Source organism: Agaricus bisporus (assembly GCF_000300575.1).
Source record: "Agaricus bisporus var. bisporus H97 unplaced genomic scaffold AGABI2scaffold_3, whole genome shotgun sequence".
NCBI lineage: Eukaryota > Fungi > Basidiomycota > Agaricomycetes > Agaricales > Agaricaceae > Agaricus > Agaricus bisporus.
This window is the reverse complement of record NW_006267366.1, coordinates 2,086,601-2,102,054: the sequence shown is the minus strand read 5'-3', so window position 1 is coordinate 2,102,054 and position 15,454 is coordinate 2,086,601. Positions and strand designations below refer to the sequence as shown.

General features: G+C 46.3%; 5 protein-coding genes across 5 annotated transcripts; 3 read left to right on the top strand and 2 right to left on the bottom strand.

Annotated features, from left to right (window-relative positions):
* Nucleotides 1-53: 53 nt before the first annotated feature.
* On the top strand, nt 54-1,961 carry AGABI2DRAFT_116534 (hypothetical protein; the record flags this gene model as incomplete). The annotated part of the gene is made up of 4 exons (XM_006459509.1): nt 54-161; nt 208-252; nt 308-1,003; nt 1,053-1,961. The coding sequence occupies 4 exons, from the start codon at nt 54-56 to the stop codon at nt 1,959-1,961; spliced, it is 1,758 nt and encodes a 585-aa protein (XP_006459572.1).
* Nucleotides 1,962-2,353: 392 nt separating this feature from the next.
* AGABI2DRAFT_40932 (hypothetical protein) lies at nt 2,354-3,528 on the bottom strand (the record flags this gene model as incomplete). Its single annotated transcript, XM_006458776.1, has 2 exons — nt 2,354-2,778; nt 2,829-3,528. Coding segments are annotated over 2 exons (1,125 nt in total), but the record flags the coding sequence as incomplete, so codon positions are not given.
* A 263-nt stretch (nt 3,529-3,791) lies between these two features.
* Nucleotides 3,792-4,374, bottom strand: AGABI2DRAFT_116532 (hypothetical protein; the record flags this gene model as incomplete). The annotated part of the gene is made up of 4 exons (XM_006459508.1): nt 3,792-3,818; nt 3,874-3,905; nt 3,951-4,121; nt 4,176-4,374. The coding sequence occupies 4 exons, from the start codon at nt 4,372-4,374 to the stop codon at nt 3,792-3,794; spliced, it is 429 nt and encodes a 142-aa protein (XP_006459571.1).
* A 333-nt stretch (nt 4,375-4,707) lies between these two features.
* On the top strand, nt 4,708-7,316 carry AGABI2DRAFT_142064 (hypothetical protein; the record flags this gene model as incomplete). The annotated part of the gene is made up of 11 exons (XM_006459507.1): nt 4,708-4,884; nt 4,914-5,060; nt 5,112-5,210; nt 5,258-5,521; nt 5,566-5,712; nt 5,771-5,851; nt 5,885-6,068; nt 6,251-6,268; nt 6,380-6,528; nt 6,581-6,676; nt 6,723-7,316. 11 exons carry the CDS (start codon nt 4,708-4,710, stop codon nt 7,314-7,316), a joined length of 1,956 nt encoding a protein of 651 aa, XP_006459570.1.
* A 4,946-nt stretch (nt 7,317-12,262) lies between these two features.
* On the top strand, nt 12,263-13,274 carry AGABI2DRAFT_65595 (hypothetical protein; the record flags this gene model as incomplete). The annotated part of the gene is made up of 3 exons (XM_006459506.1): nt 12,263-12,454; nt 12,512-12,733; nt 12,789-13,274. Coding segments are annotated over 3 exons (900 nt in total), but the record flags the coding sequence as incomplete, so codon positions are not given.
* Between the last annotated feature and the right edge of the window lie 2,180 nt (nt 13,275-15,454).

Genomic DNA, 15,454 nt, shown 5'->3' with positions numbered 1-15,454 from the left:
CACCGCTCATTCCAACACTCTTTATTTATCACATCTATTTATTCATACACTCGATGGCCCGGAAACAGATCGTCAAGTTGGAGGGTTCAGAGACCAAGGAGTCCAAACCCCAACTGAATACTTCTGCCAGTTCTGGGTGGATATTTCCACCCAGCTCTCAGGTACGTCGTCTTTTTGCTGATAAAAAAAAAACTAACTGTCGATTAGGTATCTAGCGCCGGGTCCTACGCTCAGCCTTCGTTTTTTCCAACCGTGAGTACAGATAAGTTTTTGTCGCATGAGTAGTTTACTAACGATTTCTTACAAGTTTCCTCCTGGATTAACTCCAGCCAACGGGCATGCTCCTCCGCCTAGGAGCAACCAAGATATCTTCTACCCGACTCCTCTCTCGCTCCCAACTTTGCACCAATCGCCTCCAGCCCCCCATCCTCTTATCAACAACCAACTTCCTCCCAACTACGGTGTTCATGCCGCTCCGATCTCTTATCCGAGCATGTCTGTACCTGCTGCTCTCGTTCCTGACCCTTCCACTTCACAAATCCCTCTGCTCCCTGCCGCTGTAAGCGATGACGAATCCTCGGTGCTTCCACCTGTCGAGGAGCTTCTCAGCAAAGTTGCCGTACCCGCACCAAAGAAAGCAGGTGCACGTCGCTCTACTAAGGCCAAAGGCAAGGCCAAGGCTCTGGATGAATATCCCACTGCTACTCGAGGCACTAAGCGAAAATCAATGGATGATACGGCTGAAGAAGTCGAGGCCAAGCGTCCACGCAGCGATCCAGCTGAGGAAGTCAAGCCAGAAGTCAAGCCGAAGCGACGAGGCCGAGTCAAAAACTCGCCTAATTATTTCAAGAAGGATTTAGATCTTCTGCTCGAGATTACTCGCGAAGTTCTTCCGATTGGGGCTCGAGGTTGGGAAGAGGTTGGGAAACGTTTCAACGAGATGGCAGCAAAGATGGGTCGGCCCACGCGCCCTGCAAAATCACTCGAGTTGAAGGTCAAAAACGTGAGTCATCCCTATCTATGACTTGATAGACTACTAAAAATCATTGTAGCTTGCCAAAACTACCAAGCCAACGGGGTCGGCTACTGTTCCAGAGCACGTACAAGAAGCTCTCATTATCGATGATCTTATCAATGCCAAAGCCGGGACGTTGGACCTCGACGACGATGACATCATTGATATTGATTCAGATGAAAGTGGAGATGACGACGACGACGACACACCTGGGCCTTCTCAGGCAAAATCAAAGGTCCAATACGTTGCCCGCCATATCAAGACTCCTAAACCACCCTCGTCCCAGATTCGAAACGGAAACCATACTTTCTTAACCAACATCGGCCTTGCACTCGATCCATCTACTCGACATGCTAGACATGAAAACCTTCAAGTTCAGATTTTACAAACTCAGCAGATCTCCTCACTTACCCAACAGCTTCGGGATGCTCAGAAACGCATCGACTCGCTATGTGCACAACTCATTGAGACGGAGCGACGGTATCAAGATGCTGCGAGAAGAGCTGATCGTGCCGAAATGCAATCTTTTATATCTACGACTCAAAATAACACTTCTTCTCAAGCTCCACAGCCCTTGCCTCCCCCTATTCATAACCCTCCCATCCCATCTGCTCCGCGCCGTGAACTTTATCGTCAAGACGTCATCTTCCCTGATGGACAACAAACACTTTGGATCGGCGGCTCTGATGATGAACACGATTATATTACTGGAGTGAATGATAGTCCGGGTACTCGTCGATTCACTTACCCGGACCCTAGGTCATATCAAAGTTCTTCCACTGCATCTCCATCAGCTCCTACTTCTTCCCACCGTGCCAGTTCTTTTACCCACCATTCATCTTTTTCTCATCGGGCGCAATCAAGCCCTTATGTCTCTCGCACAGCGCCCGGCACTGATGAAGCCGTAGTCGATGATGCGGGGTCTGAGGTTAGTCAACCCTTGTAAGTGATCCTGATTAAGAGATTCTTTGATATACCCCTCTCTCTTCTTTCTCTTGTCTTTCTCTCTTGTCTACCTCTCTCATCTCTTGTCTCACTCGTTGAGTCGCCACTATAGTTACGTTTTAATTTCCCACATTGGTAGCTTAGCAGTCTCCGAGCCGGCTATTTCTCCAAGTCAATCTTCTCCTCAATTTCTTTTTGCTTCGATACAAGACAATGATTCTAATCTACTCCACTACTACTAATATACATTTTTGACCATCATTTCCACCTTCAATTCTCGTCAACCGGCACTGCATCAATATGGAATCGCAAGACTCTATCGTTCTTTCGGATGTTAGAGAACATAGTATTACCTAACTGAAGCAAAAACTCCTCGTCTTCAGTCCATTTTGGCATATAGACTGACCGAATTTGATTAATCCCAACACAACGTGTGCGCAAGTTATGGAGTCGAGCTACTGTTTCGAGTATGCTACCGCGATACGCATCAAAACGGATCGGAAGTGGGATACGTAGTCGCCCAAATGAACCTTGCAATGAACGCATGCCCCATTCGGCAGTCTGACGATAGGAAAGGAGCTGCCGGTTGAACTCCAGCAGCTCGTTCCTTTCTTGTTCATCATCAGGGAGCCGTGAATTCTGTTTGAGAGGGGCGTGAATACGGCCTGCGATTTGATTTGTCCCCCGTGGAAACGCCGTGTCTGTTACGAGGTAGTATCCTTCTGGAGTTCGGTGAAGAAGTTTTGAGTAGATCGGTTGTGCAACGCGCGAGTCGTGCCAACTTCCCGGAGCGTTCAGATTACATGCAATTATAGTACCTTTAAACAAACATGTTTAGTCAAAAATTGTGGAAAAGATATGGGCGTACCATCAGCAGCAAATGCGAAGACAGAACTAACAAAGTGGGCGTGCAACCAACCGTTATACGTAGCATTCTCGATATTTTCATCTCCGGACACCTGGATCGGTAGGTTTAATCCATCCATGGTGCCAAAAGCTCCAGTCAGTCGGGGGTGGCGTGTAACGACAAGGGCGTTTTGTTCTTGAAATTCGAGGCCAGTAGGCCAACATACTCTTGCTTGTGGCATATCGCGAAGCGTCTTGAGCAATAGAGGTAAGCCGAAGGCGATATAACGGTGCACAGTCACGGGAATGAGAGCAAAAATCTCGCATAGGCTTACTTCTAGCATGCTCGAGCTCAGATAATGCAGAAGTAAGCCCAATGCTCCTGCTGCATCCAATGAACGTCTATCCATCCTTGATGACGTATTGGGAATTGTGTCTGAGCGGGAAATTGGAGTCGCATTCCATAGGGTTTGGAACCCACAGTCGAGTATAGATTGAAAAGTATCAGGGTCAAAACCCATTGTCGTGATGAATCCTCGTGGATTCTGGTGGATATAGAGAACTTGCCAGGGAGTATTGACTCGTGGGTTTGGTAAGAGCTCGGCACGCACAAGATATTGTCGAGAGCGCGCCCGACGCGTGGCCTGTATGCTTCGTATCTCCTGCTCAAGGTATACAACTATACCTGCAGCCGCTAAAGCTACCTCATCCTCTTCCTCCTCATATGCTTGGACTTGTTGAAAGATCAAGTCTTGAGTCTGCTCGAATTCATCGAAGCCATCGTCGCTGTCATTGTCGAAGCGGTCAGGCATCTGGAGCGTCGGCTTGGGGAAATTGATAAGTATCTAATCGGGTTTGGTAACCATCACATACGGTCCGTCGGTCCCTTACTATTCTTGTCAGTGTTTATTAATTATTGTTTATTCCGAGTGTCTATGGTTCACTAAACTAGAACAATAGCGGCGGGGTTTCAAAAAAACAGAGTTTAGAAGATATTCTGTATTTCTAAATCCTATGGAAAGTCATCCACTATCCCCCGCTATCTTTCTAGTGCGGGCTTTCCTTACACTCCGCTTCATCTCGGTACGTTTCAAGGCTCCTATAAAACATTTAGCATATGATAAGTGAACCTAGGTCAACATACCATTATTCTGGATATTACTTCCCGATGGCACCAATTCCTCGTCACGGAGTTCCCTATGTCTCACTGTATCTCGCTGACTTGGAATAGGCGGGGAGTTTGATCTGGTACCGGGATCAGAATCCTCGACGCAACTTTGATTTTCTTTCTCCTTTCCGGTATGTTTCCCGTTTACTATAAAAAAACGTTTAGCTTATGATAAGTGAACATAGACTGACGTTAGCCGACCTTGGGTGTTCTGAATATTACTTCCTGATGATACCAAGCAGCGCCGTCTTTCCTCCTCGCGGAGTTTCCTATACTTCTCTACATCCCGCTGACTTTGAAAATCTGGGGTGACCGATCTATACCTCAAGCCGGAGTCATTGAAGAGAGGCGAAGAAGAGCGTTCGTCTTTAATAGGCAAAATGCTGGAGGAGGAAGGCATGCCAGGTCTGAATCTCCATCCAATTTCATGCAGCTTTTTATACCATTCCCTCCGCTGTTCTCTGCTGACGAAATATTTGTTTGGTTTGGTACGCATTTCGTTAGCGTTGCTAAGCCCGTTGCACTCCGTTGACCTTTTTGACCTGCCCCTTAGATATTTACATCCGGAGCTCGGTAATAATTCTTCATTTGGTTTGGCTCATTATCGGCGGGTTCTGTTATTCGCCTGCCACAGAATCTCATGGTCCGAGTCCCGACTGTGCTCTTACCTATAAGAGCTTGTTACTTACGCTGCGGCAGGGTTTCGTCCCAACTCACACAGATTTTTGTCTTCATGCCACTCACAAGGAGTGCGAAGAAGAATACTGCACCGACACCTTCGGATGACGCCGCCTCCGGATCCTTGGATGTGTCTAACCGCCATTCGAAGACTATGAAGGCGCACAAGGGATCAAGCGGTATACCAAAGGGAGCCTCTGTCGAAGAGCCCGCAGTTCTTTTGCAGGAAGAGGTGAGAATGCTTTTTCAATACTCGTCAAGGACCTCATCACATCGACTCTTGCTTGGAAGGAACACGCCTCATCGAAAGCGAAGGCTCGTTCAAAGAAAGTCAAAAAGACGTACGCTGTTTCAAAGGATCCTACCTCCATAACCACCTCAGCGGAGCCTAGTGTCTTGGAGGAACAGGTAATTTTAGTTTCCTAAACGTTACTCAACACTCACCGACTGCTTTATAAGGGACGTGAGGTTGCCTCAGTGGAGCTGAGTGCACCATTGAAGACCAAACAAGTGTCGAAGAAAGCCTCCGCTACGCGAGAGTCCACCGCCGTGGAAGAGGTAACATTTTACTTTCCGAAAGTTCTATGGCTCTGATTTGTTTCAAGGGATTTACTACTCCCTTGGAGGAGTCTCTCGAAGCAGGGCAGATGAGCCCTGCCACTACGTTGAATAAGTCTACTGCATCAAAGGAATACTCTGCCGCCTCAAAGAAACCCTCTGCCGCCTCAAAGAAACCCTCTGCCGCCTCAAAGGAATCTTCTGCCGCCTCAAAGAAATCTTCTTCCATCTCGAAGAAACCTTCCACCACTTCAACAAAGCCGTCCACTGTCTCAAAGGAGGCCAAAGCTAGCTCCGCTACTGGTAAAAAGGTGAGCGAGTGATATCATCAAGCCACTCATTCACTAACTTCAAGAAGGGTACGGTCATGCCGAAGAAGTTACCCGCTTTAGATGACTTCGACCACTCCACTGAGGCGATGGAGTCTACCCCAACCCCAAAGCAATCCACCACCGCCCTCAAGAAATCCAAAGCTGCCCCTGCTATGATCTCAGGGAAAGAGGTAAGCATAGTTCGATTTCACCATAATAATATATATATAATCCTCCGCTACTATACAGGTGCCTATCATGGCCTCCAAGAAGAGCAAGGCTACATCGCAGAAGCCTTCTACCAAAAAGAAACAGGTGACGATTCCCCTGGTCTGTTCAGTTGATCCTCCTGATTTGCCCCAGGCACCTACGGCCACTCCAACTCAGTCTGCCCCGCCTGTGGAACCCGCTGCATCCGCCCCCACCCCGAAGACGACTTCTGCCAGTGCTGGGTCATCAAACGCCTCCACAAACGAGACCAGTGGAATCTCGAAAGCCATTCTCGAGGAAATGGAGCGTCTGAAGGCTACCATAGCCACACAAGCTGGTAAATAACTATCACAACCTCAATATTTCAATAATACACATGTATTATGCAAACATTATGCAAACATTACCGTAATTTTAATTTGCATAGTACACATATATTATCTAAAACATATCTAAACCTTATGCAAACAAAACCCTGAAAATGAACATTATTGAATTATTTTTTTACATATGTTTTAGATAATATATGTGTATTATGTAAATTACATTTACGGTAATGTTTCCATAATGTTTCCATAATACATGTGTATTATTAAAATATAAAGGTTGTGTATATTTCGGTCAATACATCCTCATAAATTTTTATAGCAATGCTCGACAAGCAGCAGAAGACTCAGGCTGCAAGGCCGCCAGACGCCGAGGAAAGCTTTCCACTAATCCCAAGGCCCCGTCCACCATATAACCTTCGAGAAGCGATGGGACTCGAAGACAACAAGGAACTATATAATGCTTGCTGGGTAAGCGTTTGTTTTTCTATGTCCGTTTTGATCTCATACTCACAACATACAGGTGGTTATTGGTGATGCTCTATCCGACTGTCTCGTTCCGCGACATCTCAAGTGGAGAGAACAAGATCAAACTCTCGTGTGTAAGGCCAAGAAATATGTATGTTTCTAAGTGTTTTATTACATTATGACTGACTACTTGTAAGGCTAAAGAGAAGATGCCGCAACTCCGAAGGTATGAGAGGGACTGGGCTCTCGATGAGATAATGTCGTCAATAAACAAAAACAAACGGAGCTACAAATCAAAATTAGCACGTAAATATACCCCTCCCACTAGGCCTGCTTCAGACGACGCTATCAAGTCAAGGGTTTTGAACGGCGGTGAGACGGATAGGGGGCAGTTGGAGAATGAAGGCGGTTCCGATGACGCTAGCAATGATGGTAATGGGGGTGATAGTCAGGAAGAGGGGAGTGGTGACAGAGAAGAGGAAACTAGTGCCGAAGAAGACTCAGACAATGAGGCGGATCATGATGATGGTAGCGCTGAAGAAAGCAGCCAAGAAGAAGGGGATAGTGACGACGCTATTGAGATATTTGATGATGATGACATGCAGGTGGTTGCAGAAGATGTGGAAAGGGAAACAGATGTAGAAATGGAAGAAATGGAAGGTGGTCTGGATGAGGAACGGCTGAAGAAGAATGGAAGGGATCAGTTGAAAAGAAAGCTGGTAGACGGTGAAAATGTTGACGGCGGGCGGAAGGGCAAGCAGAAGGTGCCAAAGAGGATATCTAATGAATGATTATCTAGATAATTATTTTCTAATCTCGGTGGGGTAATTTTCACCCCGTAATTTTACTCGATGAAGTGATATTTCTACTGTGCGCGTGAAAAAATTCCCCGTTCCCGGGGTAGAGAAGTGAAAGTTGTAGCGAAGATATTTTTGATGGCACAAACCGCCAATAAATGCCCCGCTGACAGTAATAATCAGGTCGAAAAGGCTTTCGTTCCAAACACATGCAACCTTAGAATATTCCCACACCCCCGGTCTCACAGTGGATGATGAATGAGGTGATGAGCCGAACTGCGTGATTGAGCGCAAAAGCTCTTTATCATCTAGGGATTCATGATCCCAGCCGAGAACAACCACAGGTGGCGGAATGATGTAGTGAGGATGAGATTCTCGGAGAGCTTGCCATGCATGGTTCATGAATGAGCTTTCTGAAGCGTGTACATGTTGATAGTTTAAGAATTCCGGGGTTGTCAATCAATTCCCTTGTGAGAATGCGGCGGTACGGGGGGTAGTGTGCTGCAAGTTCACGGATAAGGGAGTCAATATTACTACAAAAGCTGTAGGGATTATTTCGTGTTGGTAGTCCGAATCGTTTAGCATTGTAACAGATATTTGCAAAGATATGAGCCCTTGTATTTCGATGGTCGTATAGCGTTGGTGTCAATGTTTCCGAGATGAGATAGACGTTACTCCTCCTGTTGGAGTCACAGAGCCACGAGATAATCTCCCTTGTGAGAGCTTTATGAATGTCCATAAATGGTTCAGGAATTGGCCAAACAAATAATGGTGAATGGTGCAAACGACGAAATACTACTGTCTATTAGTATGCAATCTCAGGTTAGTAAACCGGATATGGAGCTTACAAGGATACCAATTGTCCCAGAATGCGTCCCTGTCATGGCCCAAATTCAACCTGTGAGTAAAGGGTTCGATCTCGGTGCGTTCCTCCATTAGGCCGGAGTGGTGTTTCGTAAAGAGTTTGAATACTACTCAATGAGACTCAGCCTCCATAGTAAATCATTCTACACCTTACCTTCTAGCATCGACAAACCCGTATCGAACGCTTCTTCCAACTCTGGATGTATCGTCATGCTTTTGAATGATATTGCACTCAAAGATTGATGTTGTGAACGAAGAAGAGAGGGAGGGAACGAAGTGGATTCTGACGCGACGTGTTCGGGAATGTCAGGTGTCCTGTGCACGGACCTCTTAGGCAAAGAAGATGATGGACAGAATTAGCATCGTTCGTTTATAGAGCATCATGATCACCTGACACGGCGGACAAATAGCTGTCAAGTCGCATGCCGAGTGATGCTGTCATGTGCACTGTCAAGTTGCCGGGTCACAGGTCACACTGGGTATACTGTGACTTGTTGTGACATATTAGTTACCACGGAAATTGTCTTTTCAACTAAACTCGAATTGTAGCCTAGTATCTCAACTGTATTCATAAGTTATGCATTAATAATGTTAAATGCATATCACAGCAAACAAATTTTCGGCTCCATTAAGGAGCATTAAGGACGGAGAAGCACTGGGTTGCTATTTACCTTAGGGTTGGGGGAAAAACCCTAGGTTTTTCCCCACGAGGTTTTTCCCAGGTAATATACTGGTAACTTACCTGTAACTTACCGGGGGTGGCGGCAGGGGTTTTACCCCAGTTAATTACCGGTATCACGTGCTGCAATAATTACCATATATAGTAATATATTGCAATGAGGGCGCGACATAACGAAAAAATGAAACTTTGGTTCAACGTGATATGGACATCCCAAAGCCTATCCGCGATGAGTATCTACCGAATCCCCTTGTCTCCATCATCAGCCTTCTCGAACATCCCCCTCCGAATACCACTCCCGACTCGCCTGCTACTCCAGTTAATAGCATGTTGTCGACCCTGCCCAGCTATTTCGAAAATTGCGACGCGTCAAGGATCGCGTTGACTATTTCGTCCCTCACAGTCCCTCCCGTCACATTTGTTCAGGCAATGTGCAACCTAATCGCGACGAACAAAGAGTATCAATCGTTCGCATATGATTGCAACGGAAGCCAGATACTCTTACCTTTCTGGGTAGTGAACTTGTGGATGGAACAACATAGCGTTGCTCAGGCACAGGTCACCTGGACGCGAGCTGTGGCATGGGTTAATCGATTGTCTACAGCTCAAGAATGGATGAGCGTATTGACACACATACCATGGAAATACAACTTACCTCGCTCATTAGGGGGATCCATTGGGATCCAGTTCTTGGCTGGCTTCTGCTCGAAAGATTGGTTGTCGAGCCTACATATTGATCAAATGACAGCCGTTTTGGATTGGCAGCTGTTGACAGATGCGCCTGGAAAACGATCCGTCGGGACCGTGTGGAGTGATACCCTGAGAAGTATATATCAATGCGGGCGAAACGAGTACTCATCTAGTTCGTCAGCACAGTACCTTCGTCATTTGGGTGCAGAGATTGCGGGTGGACAGATACATCACTTGGCGACCATTGTATCCGTGTACCTTGGTGGTGACCACTCGGCTGTACTTCCACACCAAGGTCAGCCCCGAGGAAACCACTGGACAGCCGTAGTTTTGGATCTCGACCAAGGAGTGGTTCGATACGGCGACCCGGCTGGATTCGAGGCACCTAACGATCTGCTAGCAATGATAGTGTGGTGGTTAGAGCAACACAGATGGGATAAAGATATGAAAATTGAGTCATTACCTTGCCCCAGCCAAGGGGACAGCCATTCGTGTTCAACACTAGCCTTCAATTCTATCGTTTCCTACATCTATCCAACCATTCCCCTTGTTTCCTCTTCACCTGATGGTGTCCCGGGTCGGCTCCAAGCTCTAGAGTTAATTAGCATTTACATTCAAGATCTCATAGTAAGTATCATAGAAATGTTCTTGAAATTTACGATACTCACCATGACATTCAGACTGGCGCATGTAGCCAGCAGCACAAGGGAGACGCGGCATTGATCAAAAATGAAGCCTCGATGGTATCGGAAACAAAACAGCCGCCACCTAAAAAGGATACAGCTAATCAGTTTATAAAGCGCTGGCCTGGATATTCTTTAGACGAGCAGATCGGAGTAATCTTTAAACGAGTCGTACCTTTGTCCGGTAAACGTGGCAACAGCGCATTGGATACATCAGCGAGGAAACCTAAACGAATGAGGAGAGGACGCGACATCGATGTTGGAGAAGAGATGGATGAGAATGAAGGGGAAAGTTTCGATATCTTGCTTGAGGATGACGCAGAGGAACAATCGGAGGAGGAGCCGGCTCAAAACCCTCTGATCGACTGTCCGGAAGAAAAAGGCCGTGATCTTCAGAGAGGCGGTCGACCATCTTCGGACATATTGGACCAATTGACGGTCCGTTGCTACAAGGCATCCGATCCAGAAGTCATTGTATGGAGATGCTCGGGGAAAGGGTGCACTCACACTGTCAGCAAACGCGGAAAAGATCGGGTGTTCAAGCATGCCAGGGTTTGTACTAAGTTGGCCCCGGGGTTGCAGGAAAAAGTTCGCGTACAATCGGCACTGAGAGCTCCATCGTTGAAGGTGGATGTTAGGGCGACTGTGACTGAGCTGTCACAGGTCACACCTAAACTCAAGAACTAAGAGTAAAGTGACAGAAGTTTTATTAGGCGTGAACCTAAGAGAACTCGACGGAGTCTTCTACAAGTTTCTACCTACTTTATATACCTAGACTACGGCGCACAGACCAACTACCCTAGGTAACTTATTTATATACTGACATGTGAAAAGAAGTACGTATGAGAAAATAAACTAATTATACATTTGACATGAGAAAGGAAGAGTGGAGTAAGAAGTAAGTAAACGAAAATAGATTGATCATAAAAACGTCAACAATACCAAACAAACCATAAAAGTGTCCACAAGCACAAACAACTCCTAAACGAGTAATCCACTCACACGAACCAATACGTACCGAAGTAGTTTCCCAACATCGCATCACATGGACATAGTATGAAGAATCCGGCTATCTCCCATTGCCGTGGTCCCCAGAATCCCCATCTCCGTATTACCCATGCCTTCCGTTCCTCTTCGTCCCACATTGCTAAGCATATCCTCCCACACCGTCTGCACTGATGATCCGATAGGTTCCAACCTATCGGCCTAACCTCTCTTCCTACAGCCGCCGTCGCCCTTCTCCATTGTACTTGCTCCGCATGGTTCGGAGGCAAGAAAGATAAGATAAGATCAATTAGTTCAATTGGTAAATCTGTAGCTTGCGCCATTTTAGCAGTATGCCGATAGTTTAGCCTCCGTCGAACTGTAGCAGCAGAGGGGAATTATTATGTAATAAAGTGGTGACAGATGTGACAGCGTGACGCCGTGACATTCTGGCAAGGTTCTAACAGTGGAGACATTGGCGAAGGGAGCTGAGAGGGGGAAAAAAGAAAAAGATGTGAAGAAGACAGGTGTTACCGACAAAGAACCCGCGAGGCCGAATGGGGCAGTCCACCAGGGTAGTGTTGACTTCTTCAACCGTGCGAAGGAGTTGGGCAAAGCGCAACGTCACAAACAAATAACGCTGGCTATAACTGAACTCTTCTGTGTCTGCGGTCTCCCACTGTCTCTAGCCTCTTCGAGCGCATGGAGAAAAGTACTTGCCTATGCCGATCCTTCTTATAAACCCCCGGATCGATCTGCCTTGAGTGATAAGTGGATTCCAGGAGAAGCTGACCGAATATATATCAATACGGTCGAGGAGCTTAAGGCTCACAACGATTTGACGCTTTCTCTTGATGGGGGAACTTCACACAGCGGGGAATCGTTTTGGACTCTACATGTTTCTACACCACTGAGCCAAGTATATCTTTTACAGGTTCGAGAGGCGACAGCTGAGTCGCACACGGGTGATTGGCTGCGAGACTTTGCTATGCAGGTATGCCTATCCCTATTTGCCTATCCCTCAATTTCCTAATTCTCACCTCGTCTTACAGACAATCGAAGCAATCGGTCCCGCACGATTCTCGTGTATGGTGTCTGACAGTACCGGGAATACTCTTCTAGGACGAACCAAGGTAGCTCGCGCCGTTCCAACCATCATTCCTGTTGCCGATTGTGTTCACCATATCAGCAACACAATCGGTGACATAGTCAAGCTATCGTTCTTTCGACAGGTAGGGTTTTATGATCTTGTTGTGTCGGTCGCATACTGATATAAGCGAAATGATTAGACACTTACGATCGTACGGGCAGTTATCACAAAGATCCATAAGTCCCATCTTGGGACGGCGGAGTTCAAGGCAGCTCGAAGCGTCGTTCCTGGTGCCCCGGGTCGTGGACTTGAAGCAGTAGGAAAGACACGGTTTGGGACTGTTATTTATTCAGCTCGTTCACTGGAACGAAATCTGCCCGTCCTGAAGGAGATTGTGAGACGCAAGAAGTTCAATATGGGGGTGAGTATTGTTGCTGTTGAATTCACCATTGATATCTTGACGTATATATGAACAGGCCTACGCGCAGTATTTTGACACCAAAGCCAATTTCATAACCCACGAATTCGAGTTCGCTCTAGCGAAAATTGTTCGTATCGGAACTCCGGCTATCCAAGCGATGACTTGCCTCGAATCAAACATGGCCACCGCTGCTGATGTCTACGTGTTTTTCCATGCGTTTCTGGCATTGACCCTCGAAACTCTGGAAGAGAAAGGAATGGCGTTCGAAAATGAGGAGAAAGATCAAATCCGATCCATTTTGGAATGGCGATACAACCAGTTATTCGGAACTGGTAATTTGGCTAGTGATATCTACGTTTCTGCAGCGTATCTAATACCTGGTACGTCCCTTCCAAGTCCAGATCTTATATACGTACTAATGATTACACAGTACATGTCACCAGCGCCCTCTTCAAGTGTGAACCGGCATCGAATGACCATCCCGACTTTGCGGGAATACATAACCTGGCCGTTTTCAAAAGGGTGGCTAACTTTCTTATAAGCACTGCCGAGAAGGAAATCAACCACGGCCACAAACCTGAACTTACGATATGGCGCAACCGAGCATCCATTTTTATTTCCAAATTGCTCAGTGAACTCAAAGCTTACTCACGACAACAATATCCTTTCAATTCTCCCTATGATGAGGATACAGGCCCGTTATTATGGTGGAGTGCTCTGTGTAAGAACGAGCTCTCGCAGGTCCTACCGGTTAGTCGCCTTACACTTTTTTATGCGTAATCCAGCTCATTCTGATTTTTCAGATCCTGGCCATCAAAATCCTTTCCGTTCGCGTTAACTCTATGGAAGAAGAACGCACAGGATCTGTATTCACATGGCTATCCCCACCATTACGATCTCGAATTTCCGTTGACATGATGGGGGCGATTACCCGGGTACGCCGTCATTTTAAAGAAGAGAGCAAGGTGGATGAATATTCGTAACCCTGTTTTCATACCATTTACTAATCAATCCTTTCCAGCTCATTTCTCCTTCCCTGAGGCGACCTAAATTACATTTCTATGAGTTCCGCAATCGCTTTATGGACGACACACAAAAGGGGGAAAATCAGGCAAGTTCAGACACAGGGGAGCCAGGAGAGAAGGAGAGGTTTTCAGAAGTCGTTATCAACGGAGCCGATGCCGATGAAGCTGATGATGAGGATGACTGGCTCACTCACGACGCTGACACAGCTAAAGTTCACTCTGCCTCCGGCTCTATAGAGGCATCACCAGTTGCCTTAGATTCGACGCACGTCGCGGCAGCATTATCTTGGAATGCGCCTTCAAAGGTCCCTCCTGATACATCTTCAACTCTCTCCCTTGCTCTGGAGGTGATAGCTAGTGGTGATGATAATGATTTCTCCATCAGTCTAGACTTCTGAACGCCAAATTGAATGTATTTTCGAGTATCTAGTAGTTGTGCCAAATATAGATTTAACGCACGTGATTGTTACACGTGACAGGTAACTTACATGTAACTTACCAGTAACTAACCCCCTATTTTTGGGTCATGGTAAGTTACCGGGGAAAAACCCGGTCGGAGGTTTTTCCCCCAATCCTAATTTACCTGTACCTCAGTCACTTGATTATGTCATCGTGCCCATAAATCAGTGCAATACGGCCAACATTGCTCACAAACAGATTTATTATGGTGTATTATAACGTGCAATTAACAGCATAGTGTGCATGTACATATAACTTCACGAGAAGGCGTAGGAAGTAGCGGTGAGTGGTTACTGAAGCGATTACATCAAAGGGAGTGACACTAGCGTGACATAGGATGACTTGACACTGCACATGACAATTACATGACATGCCGCATGACAGCATCACTCGGCATGCGACTTGACAGCTATTTGTCCGCCGTGTGAGGTCTCCGAGGCGTACCAAGACAAACAATGAAACAAATAATGAAATCATTTTCGTCGTGAGCCGGATAGTCGCTAGCCAATCAACATTAGAGGTTGGGGATTGAGGCCTTTGATATAATGGCGTCAAAGGATGATATGAAGGATGTAAAGGATGCGATGAAGATGTCGATGACGGTGACGACGATCCCTTATCATTGTAATTGCGGCGGCGGTAGCTGTAGTGGTAGTGGGTGTGATTGTTGTTGATGCTGTTGTTGACTCATCATCTCAGCCAAGGAATCTAAATTATACTGCTGCCAACGATGAACAATCGGAGGCGGACTCGCAGAACTAACATGCACAATCGGCGGTTTTTTATACTTAACCAAAACAAAACTTCAATAAAATATCATCGAAAATTAAAGCACAATATCACTCACCGTTTCCAATTCAGGTTTCGTTCTCCAACTAGCCACAACCTCACGCCGTCCGTTCCACAGGCTCCGCCGGATAAGACCACGCCAAATCCTCTAAATGTGTCGATAAGTTCAGCGTCGACTCAGGGATATCATATAACTAATGTTTTTAAAATTAAAGGTCGGAGATAAACAAAAAGCCAGAGAAAATAAACACGTACATGGTGCAAGCGGTTATACACCTCAAGTACATATTTCGCTTCAGCTTGACCTAATGTTCTCGCCATTGAAGTCGACTGTCGTTATTGTGGTTGTTGTTGGAAGTGTCATAAAGAAGACTCGTTGATAGTACCGCTCCTCAAGCTCAGGAATCCATCAGGGTCCAATTCTCTAAACTCCTCTCACCGCTAGTCT